At 46.4% G+C, this 13,623-nt stretch overlaps 1 protein-coding gene across 19 annotated transcripts in view; it reads left to right on the plus strand.

Moving 5' to 3' along the window:
* LOC117143309 (protein lap4) overlaps window positions 1–6,994 on the plus strand; it is a 59,759-nt gene extending 52,765 nt beyond the window's left edge. For 10 of the 19 annotated variants that reach the window (XM_033307920.1, XM_033307919.1, XM_033307925.1 and 7 more), the window contains 4 exons: window positions 942–1,415; window positions 1,870–2,005; window positions 2,403–2,588; window positions 4,537–6,994. In XM_033307920.1, coding sequence (XP_033163811.1) covers window positions 942–1,415; window positions 1,870–2,005; window positions 2,403–2,588; window positions 4,537–6,165 — 2,425 coding nt within the window. In that variant the 3' untranslated portion in view covers window positions 6,166–6,994. The remainder of the gene's footprint in view (window positions 1–941; window positions 1,416–1,869; window positions 2,006–2,402; window positions 2,589–4,536) is intronic. The other 9 variants (XM_033307924.1, XM_033307930.1, XM_033307935.1 and 6 more) reach the window with 4 other exon arrangements.
* The last annotated feature ends 6,629 nt before the right edge of the window (window positions 6,995–13,623 follow it).

Genomic DNA, 13,623 nt, shown 5'->3' on the forward strand with positions numbered 1-13,623 from the left:
CCTTCATTCCGGATCCTGGCTCCTCCAGATTCCTCGGGCATGACATTTGCGTAGGTAGCGAGAGTGTTTCAACGAAAAGTTTCTCTCTCCCTTACCGCCGCTGGTGCTCCAAGGACCAAGGACTAAGGAGCCCGGCGGCGTTCAAATTGAAAAACATAAATCACTCAAGCAGAAGTTGCTGCCAGCGACTTAGTAGTAGTAGAAGTCGTAGTAGTATGTAGTAGTAGCCACGGCTTTTTGTGAATAATTTCGTATTAAAGTTAAATTGAAAGTGTGTAGCAATTTGTTAAAGACAAAAGTCAGTTTAGCTGCAAGGCGGGCATAAAAAAGACGAGCTAGCGGATAGGCCACAAAGTTCAGGCAGGAGGAAGGATTCCAGCCAAAATCCCATTGCAAATAGTTCTAAGGCGCTTTATTTTAAAATTAATTTTGCATACCACTCTATGCTCCTGCCATGCTGAAGCTCTGTGAGCATATACGACCATGGTTATATAGTGCGAGACGGCCCTTGCCAAGTTTTACGACTCCACAGACAGTGGCTCCTCGACTGCTCGGCTCCACGCTAATCTCCAGCTGCCATGTTATTGCACTTGTTGGCAAAGTTTTTCAAAAAGTGATTTTGTCAGGGGTTTGGTGGCTGGGGGCGCTTGCTCCTTTCGGGCTGCAAACTTTGCAGTATGTTTCTTGGTTTTTAATTACAACAAATTCGACTTGTTATGCCAAAAAGTTAGCAGGGATTCCAGGGCACGTACGCAAGTGTGACTAAAAGAAATTAACGTCATTATGTTTTGTAACTGCTCATATCACGTGCTAACCGCATCTCACCGATCTCCCCTTTGGTTTTGACAAGCAAATAATTTGATTAAAATTACATATATGTGTGTGTTGTTTTACTTTTGCACAATTCGAACACGAAAACCAACTCTCAAAAATTATGACAGAACCGCACAAAGTCTGGCGCCGACAATGCCACATGCCCCCAGCAAAATACCCAAGCAGAAGTTGAAAGCGAAACAGATTGAGTCGACTCCTCCTACTCCCACGGCACTTGATCCGCCCAAGCCCTCGCTGCTGCCCAAGCCAAAGGTCAAGGTTGTCATTCCACCAGCACTGCAGCAGCGTCTTAAGCAGCAGCAGGTGCAGCAGCAGCAACAACACCAGCAATCCCAGCCCGAAGAGCCCTCAATTCCGGAGGAGGAACATCACCAGCAGCCGGAGCCGGATTCGCCCTCCGCCGCAGGAGGCAGTCGCATACCCGTAAGAACCCTAAAAGCCGAGCGCCGCGCCTTGGCCTTGGCAGCCCGCCAATCCGGACTTAGTGTGGAGGAGTATCTGAAGCGACTGGAGACGCAGGATGATAAAGAGTCCCCGGCTTCGCCCACAACGCCCACTGGCAAAAGCCGTTCTATGATTAAGTAAGTTGAATGCGTGACGGTCAACGAGTTGACATGCGTGCAGAAGGTTCAGGTCCATGCCCAGGCCCCCCGAAAGGTCACAGGTCAAGTGCGGTCCAAATGTGGGCGTGCGAAATGGCAGAGACTAGCCCCTGGCCTAGGTTTGAGTATATAGAACACCCACACCAAATGCACCCACTCACGCGAGGCAATACGAACAGCTCTCAATGTTTCCGTATATGTATAAATCTTTGTATAAATCTATATGTCGATTGGAACACCTACTTCTACATCTTTGTTTTTAGTTAGCGGTGTCTGTCTTAGCCACACCCACTTTTCCCTTCTCTGTCTGTATATACAATAGTCATATCTTGTAATTAGTTTTGCTTAAGCCGGAGTTCAGATTGAGTATCAGTTGCCCATACATCTTAAGTGGATGATATATATGCTAACCAAATGATTCTCGTCCATTTAGTGCTGAGAAGCGCGCCTCCTGGCGGGCAGCTCGTCTTCGATCACTGGAACAGGGAGCCGTGGAGGCACAAGATGTGATCAAGAATATGCGCAAGATGACCGACGATCTGATCACTCACGAGTCCAGAGCCAGCGAGGTAAGTTCTCGAGCCGCGGTGAAGTCCTCGCAAACTAACCGAATCCATAGCCAAACCCAAAAACCATACACATTAACTTGCGACCGATGAGATGGAGGAATGGCCCGAAATTTGCCTGCGAACATAACCAAAAACGAGCAAATGAACCCACATAGCTACATGGTTTGCTTCACTAACTAACTGCAAGAAATACTAATATCCTTCAGCCTCTCGATTGTAACTAATGAAGGTGCAAAATTCAAATTTAAATCGCAATCGAGATATCGGGATCGGCAAATGTGTATTCCTGAGGAGTGAAAATTGGAAGCCCCTGAAATTGAAATCTATACCCCTACCACCTAATACGTTGCTCACCCATTTCTCTATCTCTCTTATTTATTGTCTACCCACTAATCAGGCTCAGCCGAAAATAGTCTTTCCCAAAATTGCCATAAAATCGAGCGACGGTCCAGTCATTGTGCGCGAACGCGAGAAAATCCTCGATGAGAAGATTGTGCGCCGCACTGAGGAGGTGGCATGCCCCATTACGGGGCGACCTCAACTGCGCACCGTCGAGTACATTGAGAAAATCATCGAGACGGAGGTTAGAGCCAGCAAATCAAATTCAAACCAGCAATTACTGTATTATATATCAATTGGCACCAATTTGAGTTTCGTTTGAGCATTATTATGGGTTGCATAGCGTCCTAGACACATTATATATTATATGTACCTAATTATCGGTTTCTGTTGCCGTTTATTGTGTGTGTTTTGTATCCCACCAATTGTAGCCATTTAAGCTGTAGCGTTCCTCCTTGTAGTCCGTATTTCCGGTTGCACATTAAGTACATTTTATGCACCCACACCTATATAAAGCACTCGCCAATGTCTCTCATTGTACAAAGCAAACATCTCGCGAAGAATTCCCGGCATCGTCTTAATTATTTTATAGAGCTCATCATTTTTATGGTCTGTTAAAAATGTCTGTTCGTCTGTCTGTCCGTTCGTTGGGTCTTCTCCGAATTTCTTGGTTTTCCATTCCTGGAAAGTTTGTCCAACTGCGCGCCACGTTGAGTAAAACAAATTTTAATATCCTTGAAGCACTCAGTTGCCAAGGGGATTTTGTTGACATTTGCCAGGCTTACGCGACCAGGTGCTCCACGCTCCTGCCGACCAGGAACCGGCTGAAGTGCAGCGCATAAAAAGGACAATAAGCCACTTTTGCGAGCCACCTACGCGAAAAGGTTTTCGCGTTTCGAATGCGAAGCGCGCGAGCGGCCAAAAATGATTTCCAGTTATTGTTTGGCATTTAAGTGTCGCGGTTTTTTAAGGTCGAAACCTCGAAAGAGTTTCATTGTCTGTTTTTAGGGTTTGTTGTTGTCACGTGTCTATAAAGCTATAACGACTCAGTCGACCGTCATTTGCCTCTTGATTCTGGATACAATTTTTAGTATGCGAACGCATTATAATGACGCGCTGCTTTTTTATGGCCGAGTCCATTAAAATTAAGGCAAAAGTTTTTTGTTTTTTTTTCGCTGTTTGCTCGCAGGGATAGCCGACTTTTAATGAGTTTCAAAATAAATACTTATAAAAAGAATGCAAATAAAAACAAACAAACCAACCAGGCTAACACGCTAAGAATTTTATGCGCTATTGTTATTCTACGGGCACGTGTTTCGGCCAGTTTTTTTTGGCATTTTATTTTCAATTTGCCAACGGAAGGAAGGAAGTGCCATCAGAAACAAGCCAAAAGAATGTCAACGGCAAGAAAGAAGGCCTTCTGGCTAGCAAACTGCAGTTGCATCACATCTGTGGAACTGCAAGCGAAGCTTTAGCAGTATCTGATTCTGAATCCGAATCTGGCTGTGGTTTCATTCTGGTAATTCGAGTGCAAAAAACTTGCCTGCAGGGCAAAAGAGACGGAGACCCGAACCTCCTGTCCGGAGGCTGACCCCGTTGCATTGAATTCGCCGCAGGATGTCGCCGGAGCAGCAGGCTCTGTTCTCGGATTGCCTGTCAGCTGCAGTTTAGTTTCGGCTTATCGTCTCGGCCGGGATTCTTGTGTGCTAGAATACACCCCCCCCCCAGGACCAGATGAAAATGCAGGCAATTTTCTTTTTTAGTCGTTTGTCAATTTGCCTCATATCACGTATACGACTAGGCTGCCCCCGAGCGTGCTAGCTTCTCAAAATTCGCCCAGGTCGTGATCGGATCAACTAGAACTTTAAAAATGTTGCACGTTCACTACACAACCACCCCCACCCATAATTACTAACGTTAACTAACACCTGTACCTATATATGTACATGCGTAGCCCTCACCATCTGTTTTTAATGCATCACTCCTTTTGGCCTGGCACACATCTCAGTTCACCCGTCAAGCTGTTCGTTTTCCACCTGGCTGTATAAATTAGCTTTAAGCGCTTTAAGTGGGACACACATCTCTGGTTGCGGTGCCTGCTTTCTGCCATCTGCTTTCTTGGCCTTGCTTCCATTAGTAGTTAGTGTGCTGGCAAACCGAATGCACAACGTATCCGCCTCATCTACACTTAGGTGGAGACCTGCAAGGAGCGAATCATATCCTTGGAGCTGCAGGTGCCCGAAGCGGAGGACGAGGGCAGGCTAGATGACACGCAACCGCCGCTGGAACTCGAGGCGGATGACTTCCAGGACGACGAAGATGATGAAGATGATGACGACGATGATGATGATGAAGATGACTACGAGGATGAAGATGAGGAGGAGGACACCGCCTCCATTGTGACCGTACAGGCGAACAATGAGAAGCTGTTCCTGCGCCACGACTCTGATACCTATGGTCCTTCGTCCATTGAAAGTGTTGCATCCGGCAAGGTGCGCATCAAGCCCACGCCGTTGTCCCTTCACCAAACTCTGGCCAAGGAGACGACAATTGTGGAGGTACTGAATCCCGTCATCGGAGGCGATGGCAGTGCCCGCACCATTCACGTGAGCGGTGGCTTGCCCTTCGATGAGGACGCTTTCGAGCAGGGCGCCGTGGCCGTGCTGCGCAGTGAAACTTTCGTCCTGCCAGGTGCCGCCGGCGGTGGCAGGTCTGAGTTGTCATTAAACGCTAAAATGAAAACCGTGCTCGAGGAGCTGCTGGAGAACGAGCGCGTCAAATTGAATTTGCAAAAGAGCCTGGAGGGCGAGGAGGGGGAGGACGACGACGATGAAGACGAGAATGGCAGTGCCTATGGTGACGCGCGGGACGAAGTGGAAAGCGCCTATGGCGATGCCATTGACGATGTAGTTGACTTTGGCAGCGCCACGGTCACGAGCCGCGCAGCTAATGATAAGGACGATGTCAAGAACGGGAATCAGCAGCTCCTCGAGGAGCTGATTAAGGACAGCAACCGCAACACAATCATTGCTAAATTGGCGGGCCAATTGTCAGACGATGATGAGGAGGATGACGACGAGGAGGAGAGCAGTGACTCTTCGGACGAGGATAGCGATGACTCCGACGAGGAGGACAACGCTCAGGAGCAGCTGAATGTCACCTATGTGCAGGGCGCCCAGGTGATCGAGAATCTCAATACACTGGCCACGGGCGGAAAGCTGCAAAAGTCGCAGACCTACACGGCCATTAAGCAGGCGGAGGAGCCAAAGGAGGAGGACACGAAACTGGAGGAGGATCCATCCGCGGAGAAGCCTTGCGGAGCTGATACCCTGGCCAAGCTGCAGGCCGAGCAACGCGCCCTGGCCGAGATCTCAAAGCAGTTGCGCAAGTCTGTGGAGGATTTGCTCAGCGCCGATGGCGAGACGGTGGTGGAAACTCAGAGGACTTATACTTTGCCCGCTCCCAGCGATAGTTCAGCGGTGGTCACGGTCACCGAGGTGGTCAAGAAGCAGAAGAAAAAGAAGAGCGAAACTGGGGAGGAGCTTTTCAATCGCCTGCTAAACGCCGCAGAGTCGGAACGTCAGGTTTTCGACCGACAGCAGGGCGAGACCATCACAACCACCACCACGACCACAGAGGCTGTGAGCTCGGAGGACAACGAGCCGAGCACCAGTGTGGTGACCACCACGCGGACTGTGTCCAATATTGTGACCAGCGGCATTCCCAGGCCAGAAACCAGCAAGCAGAACAACCGCAGCAGCAACAGCAACAGCAGCAATAATAACCGCAACAAGAACAAGCGAAAGGGAAAAAAGAAGTAGAGGATATCCGGCAGCAGCTGTAAGGAAATGGGCTGAAGTGTTGAAGTTGCGTATACGCCGTGTGGTGGGTATGGGTTCGAGTATGAGTATGTGATCCGAGTGAATATACGCACAACCTTCCGCACAAACACTTCCTACCCACACACACACAGAAACACACATATCAGCGTGTTAGAGGGCTCGTTGTCATCTCTCTATATTAGAACCACTAATTGTATACATATGTATATTATGTATGTACGATATTCGCATATGTATCGATAATTTTAATTAATTGTGTCCCCTGCATTTATAAAATCCCATTTGTTACTAATCATCAAAGTGTACGCATTAAAACAAAATATTTTCATTGCAAATTAAAAACAAATCGAATTGCCGAATGAGATATTGCAAGAATTTAACTGCAAATTTAATGTTGTGCAGCAACCGCAAAGAAACGACAACAACACAAATCGCCACACTGAGCCCATCAGAATTGAATTAATACGACAACAGCATCGGACAAAAAAAAGGGAAACAAAAATCTTATTTAATTGAATTAAATAATTTCACTTTGTTTGCATTTAACTATCATTTGCATACTGCATCTGGTTTTTCTCCCTCATTGTGTTTTTCCAAATGGGCTTTGCTTATTTTCCACAAATTAAATTTACGTTTTATGTTTTAGCACAAAAAGTAGGAGCAATCCCAAATCCGTGCCCAGCAGCCGGCCGAAGTATCCACGATGATCCTTCACGAGAACCATTTATGAACTTTAAGCATTCCCGACTGCCCGAGTTTTTCGGGCATACTCCTTTTAGTTTTAGCCATAAGCAAACTAAACCCGCAACTAAATCAAACTAGATTCGAAACGAAACAGCGAGAGCCGAGAACATAAATCAAATAATCGTAAATAATAGTAATCATAGTTAGCAGTGTGTAAGAGCGTCCAGTTGTAAACCGTAGTATGTAACACATGGCATAAGCACAACTATGACAAATGTCCTATGGCGATTTCAGTTTCCACTTTTATACAAATGTAAAAATATTTACAAGCAATTTTATGTAATACCTATATGATATTTAGTGTGTAAACTCGTCTTTTTATGAAAACGAAAGCAAATGCCGCAAAAAGAAATGAAAATAAACAAATTGTATGGATTTTTATTTGAAAAACAAAAAAAAATAATTGTGTACATTTAATTTGCCGGGAGGATTTCGACCTATTGGGCGATGGTTTATGGCATCTGAATGTGGATTTTTCTGTCATCGTTTTTGCGTGGGCGTGTGTAATTACGTCAACTGGCTTTTCTGGAAATAATCCATAGCTATAATAGACAGCGCTGCTATTTATGTGCCGCTTAAAATTGTGTAAAAATGCTGAGACTCAGCTGAAATGCTGGGTAGCTTATTTATCTGCACGCAAGGTAAGTTACTTTAGCCGTACACTCAGTGAAATGTTGACTCGACATAAATATTATTTAAATCTGTTATCCTCCTAAAGATAGATGATAGTTTAAGGATAGTTTGCGATGCTACCACCTCTCTATCCGAACTTTCTCTGAGTGTATTTATGAAGGAGCCATTTGGATTGCGTTGAGCATAAAAATGTGAAATATTGTTAAAGCCGAGACATTTAAGGACCGGCTCCGCATTTATTTATGCGGCGCACAACACCGAGCATACATGTCCCGTGCTTCTGTGACGCAGCGGAAGAGGCTGCCACGCCGTGATGGAAGATACGGCGGCAAAGATACGGGACTAGAACCTGGTTCTGCAACTAGGACGCTCAACAAACGTCTTCCGACACGGCCTGTTGAGACAGTGAAATAGATAGACAGCTGCCAGGTCCGATGGAAGACGAGGGGTTGGGGTGGGGCAGTTGCTAATGTGAAAATCGTTAGAATTCGCTCAGTACGTAGAACTTTCCACCGGAATCGCCAGGCTCACGTTCCCTGTTTGCTGCAGTGTGCATAATACGATTTAGAGTGCGCAGCATATGGGGCAGATACTTACATCGGTATGCACTTGCGTCAGCATCTTAAATATTTCATGCCCACCAATCGAATTAAGCCCTGCTGCTGAATGCTCCCGCTGATGTAGATGTTGCATGTTGCAAGTGTAATGTTTCTGTTGCTGCTACTGCTGTGCCTGAAGAAGACAAATGAATGCGGCGCTGGCGGTCCCATGTCGGCGCCCTTGACCGCCCGCCGCCTTTTTCACGCTCTCCTGGCCAGGATGCACATTTGCATTCTGCATTTCACTGGCCAGCTATCCAGCTTTCAAGTGCAGAATCCACTGCAGCAACGATGGCGACGCTAATGCAGATGCAGCAGCAGCAACCCCAGCAGTAATATCCCAACCAGCAGCGGCAATGCGCATTAATCAAAATCTCATCTTCGTGGGTGGCAGTCGCACAAATACAAACACCCACACAAATAGGGGCCACGTTGTTGTTTACGTGTCCGCAGAGCAATGGAAAACAAAAACAGTTTGTCATATTTTAATACACTCCAGTGGTCCGGCAATGCAGCATACAGGCGGCGCTGTCGTGGCCAAAAATCCAGCCAATTGTCGTCCCCTGTCACATTTAATAGGATTATGCTTGGTTAAACACAAATATCCTTGGACACACACACACAAATAGTCGCACCATGGGTGACACATAAATTTACAGCGTTGGCTGTTTGAAATTTTTCACATTACACACATAAATCCTGCAAAGATGGTCGTCGAAACCTCTTGAAAAATGTCCACTGTTTGTTTATACAGCCCCGCACATATGCTACTCACATACATACGCCATGCCGGCAGGTATGGAAGCTCGTGTGTGGCCAGGTGAGAAGAGGTCCTGGTCCTTGGTCCTTGCTTCTTGGTCCTTGGGCGCGTGCTCGGCGAGCTATTTGCCGCCGCCCGTAGCTGAGTTATCTAGCAAATAATGGAACGTGCTGTGCAGATGATGCGTTTTCATAAATTTTAAATAAGCACAGCAGCTGGCACAGGACTCCCAGATCCCAGAACACCAGCCAATCCTTTTGACCAGCTGAGCGACGGCGAACGAGTAAGAGAGCGAGTGGGACGAAGTGCCTAGAAGACAATGGAGGACACTCTGTGCTGGTGCATAATATCAAATTTTATTCGAAAGTTTAGTTGCGTTTGCTTAAGTTGGCTGATTCATTTATCAAGCACTTTATCAGCAGCAATCGGTGAGAATGCACGCTCCGACGGACAATAAAATATCCACAGAGGGCGATATTAGATTTGCGAGGAAATCTCAGAATTTTAAATCGAGTCATCAATTAAATAGGTTTGCAAACGTAAAAGCTTATAAGTCCTCCAAAAATTCCCTAAAACTATATGTTATAAAAGATCTCTAAAATAATCATTAGGCATCTATTGATAATATATTAGAAGTGTAGCTAAAAATATCTGAGAATTACATGAATATATAAACATTTAATTCATTGATTATATAAATTTTACTTTGTTGTGCTTTTTTGCCCAAGTGTGTCATGTTGATCCAGCAATGAGTTACTCTCCGCCCGGGAAACTCGTGAAAGGGCCCTTGGAGCTGGGACAATGAGTGGATAGTTGGCTGATGGGCTGACGGGCTTTGTCTAGCCCATAAAAATGCATGGCCCGCATTGCAATTTTGATTGCGCTGCCCCCGTTGGCGAAAGGGACTTGTTGTTGTGCTGCTCCTTCAGCCTGTTGCTGTGCGTTCGGAAAATGCGGAAAATGGTGCAAGTGCGCATGCGCTGGAAGCGGTACACAAACTGTTGCAGTTGCGAGTACAAAACATTGCCCCTTCGAGGGCCATTTTATCCGCTGCCTTATCCAGTCTAAGGCTTTAATAGTTGTTTGCGTGGGGCAGGTCCCCCAAAAGGGACGTTTCGCTCGGCAGCTCGTCTTCGTCGCCTTTCGACTGGAAGCCTATGCAAAGTTCGCATTTTGTTTCTTCGCTGCCTGGAATGTGGGTATTTGGGCTGGCTTTAGAGCTGCTGCTGGCCCAGCTAACTCCGCCACCCCCTGAAAGCATAAAAAAAAAGAAAAGCAGGGGAATGGAAACCACCAAAGCCCTGAGGCCTTACCATCTTTTTTTTGTTTGCCTGTCCTGACGCTGTTCCTCTTTTTCGCACCACTGCGGCAACGGCTGCTTTGCAATTGCAATTTTCAAGGATATGCTTGAAGCAGATTTATATGGAGGGCTCAGTACGTGCGGAATTTATTAATGCCGCCCTGGAGTAGCTACCCCGTTTTTTCGTTGTTTTTTCGCCTTCGCCATCATTAGCTGGAGCAACAATGATGCCACCCACCGCCCAATCAACTCGCCAAATGTTACGTAAGGTGAGCGAGCGGCACATCGAAGTTCGCACATTAATAATGAGCTGTGTGTGTTGTTCAGGTGAGAGTGGTGGCAAAATTTGAATCCTGTGCTTGTGGTGCATTTCTTTATTACGAGATTTCCGACTTCTGCTCCTTGAGAAACGCAAATAGAAACAGACACCACGGCACACCTCGTGTTTGTTTGCCATTCCCATTCCGCGAACTTTGGCTCCCAATTCCGGACTGAAGATGGCAGTTGATGGGCCGCTTTGCCGGAGAATCTACGGAAAAACGGCGCTCACGTACGCGCATTAACGAACTTCGGTGCTTAAAGTGCAGTCGAAGGCAAGAGCAAACAAACAAAAGCCAACAAACGAAACCCACAGCTCTTCTCGCCGTAAAAGTTTATCCGTGTTTGTGCAGTTGCCAAGCATGCTCCATCTCCCCGTGGTAATGAGCTCCGGGTCCAAGAAGGAACGCCAGGTGGCGAGACTAGTGTCCATGGTTTAGCATAATTTATTCCTCGGAAGTTAAAACCATCGCTTTCGGTTGCAGCCAAAGGTTCCGTCGAGAAGGTATTATGAGGAAGCGTATTGAGTTCCCTCGATTAATTTTCCATCCAACCCGATTGCCGTTAATTAATTTCCATACATGCCGCATATGGTTAAGATAGTCGCAGTAAGAATCCTTGCAAGCTGGCTGCCATGCCGGCACTTCATCAACGGTGCAGGCGGAAAAATCTGTTAAATTGGATGGTTTTCAGCTTTACGGACAGGACACTCCCATTCTCAATTTGCATACATTTTGATTGTGATTATCCCGGGCCACTGATTTAAATGCGGACGGATAAGGATGTGGCTCGACGCGGGCGACACAGGCGTCGAAGCGAACACAAAGGATAATGCCTCCTCGACGGGCTGCATGTGGCAGATGGACCGCTGGCTGCACCAGCTCATTAATAAGCACGGTGTCCTGGCTACAGTAACAACTACAAGTGCGCCTGCATATGTACATACGCTCGCCGGCAAACGCAATTCCGCGGCTTGTTCGCCGCTTTTCCTCATCCGCCGACGATGATGAGCTTGTGGTCAGATGGTCCATTTCAGGCTCATTGTTTTTCATCGGCTAATGGCCAGCCTGTTTTTAAATCGCCCGAATAAAGTATGTGTTTGTCGGCGCCGGTATATATACCTACATATTTTTAAATTCCTTTTTAATTAAAATAGCATTAACCGAGTGTGAATCGAACACATGTAGTGCAAGTGAAACGCACCCACTGATGGGGCAATGTAATTATTGCGCGCTTTTAAACATTAAGTTATGCAAGCTATTTTGCTACTGAGCTTAATCGAATAGTTCATTACTGTTTCAAAAGTTATTGTAATAAACCTCAAAAAATTATAATTTTTTTTTAAGGTTTTAAGCGATTGTTACATAGTTTCAATATAGGTAAACTCGTAATTTTTTAACCAACTGAACTCTGTGTGCATTCTGATACAAAATGCAAATAGAAATGCTGATTGCTATTACATCGGCAAAGCCATCCTTGAGTGTCCTTGCTGAGCGGTGGCATTCAGAGCCGGCGAAATGAACCCGCGATGGAGGGCCGATAGCCCGCTGCTTTCATTTCTCATCATCGCAGCCAGCTCAGAAACTCAGCAGCTTTCAGCAGGGCTTGCTGTCTGTTTCAGCCGCAGTAGCAACAACTTAACTGCACTCAACATTAGTTTGTTATCAACGCTCGATTGCTGCGGAAAATTGAAAAATATTGTCGCAGAGCGCAGAGTGCAGGATGGAGGATGGAGGATGCAGGATGCGGGATGCAGGATGTTGGCTCTGGGGTGGAGCATCTGCTGCTTCATCAGCGCCTCCTGCTGCTCCGCCATCCTAATGATGGATTGCGCTGAAAGTGTCTTAAGCTCACACGCGCGCACTCTTCAAATAAAAGTTTTCAAATGTCGCCTATGCAGGCGCATGGAGAAAATTGTCTAACCCAGAAAATAAAAAAAGATATCCCAAGCCCCCCGCCCCGCAACCTTGCTCCATTTTGAAACTTAAAACTTTGCTTTTGATTTTGCATGAGTCCTCGTTGTCGCTGTCGTCTCTAAAACTATTTGGGTTGTGCTGTGCGGGCTGCTGGCTGATAAAGCGCACCCATTTCTGCCTTTAAGTGCACTTTAGTTTTGGAATTTTGCGCTACAATATAAATCATCTTGATCGAGCGACGGCAAGTGTCCGTTCGAATATTAAAGCGGGTGCTTTAAAATCGAATTTAAGCGATGCATTTCCAGTTGCAACAGCTGTTGCAGACAGATAAAGGAGTCGGAGTAAAAAATCGTTCAATATTTCTCCAGGCAACCGTTTGGCAATGCGGCACATATGTATAGTTGTACTTATATATTTTATGGATTTATCCGCTCCTCGAGCGTTGGTTGTGCTAATTGAAGTTGTCAAAAATATATTGCTGCCGTGGGATATGACATTTTTGTCGAAGAAACACGACGTTCAAAGTTGTTAATTAATTGCATCGTTGTGGCAGGTGAATGCACAACTTGTTGCACTCAGCCTCTCAAAATGTCCCAGTCGTTTGTCAAGTCTGCTTTTGGCAGACACGCTAATGTGGTCAATGCCAACTGTTGCCACTGTGCCACTGTTGGCCAAAACGGCAGAATGGCGAGATGGCAGGATGCAGCCGGAATGACTCTATAAATGCATCTCTGCATTCGTCCCCCCCCTCTGCCCAATAAAAGTCAAGTGCATGCTTCGCTGGCAGCGTTCCAAAACGAAGGCGATGGCGTCGATGGGGCAAGTGGAACGGTAACGGGAACGCGGCAATGGAGAACGGAAACGGAAGCGCGCAAAAAAAAATTACGACTGCAAAATGGCAATGGGGCTGGCGGCAGGCGGCAGGCGACAGGCGACAGAACCAGGATCCAAGAACCACTAAGTGGCAAAACATGAACAAAAACTTTGTCCGTTCTGCGGCCGCCGACAAGTTGAAACTAATGACAATTTTGTTGTAATTAGTTGCGGCTTTGCCGTAAACCAGCAAATGCGACGGCAACAAATAAGTTGTCAGCGGACTTAACTTAAGCAATTTTCATAGTTCCCAGTGTCGTCGGCGTTGTCGTCGTTCTGGCAAATCTTTTAGCT

Source organism: Drosophila mauritiana, chromosome 3R (genome assembly GCF_004382145.1).
Source record: "Drosophila mauritiana strain mau12 chromosome 3R, ASM438214v1, whole genome shotgun sequence".
Lineage (NCBI taxonomy): Eukaryota > Metazoa > Arthropoda > Insecta > Diptera > Drosophilidae > Drosophila > Drosophila mauritiana.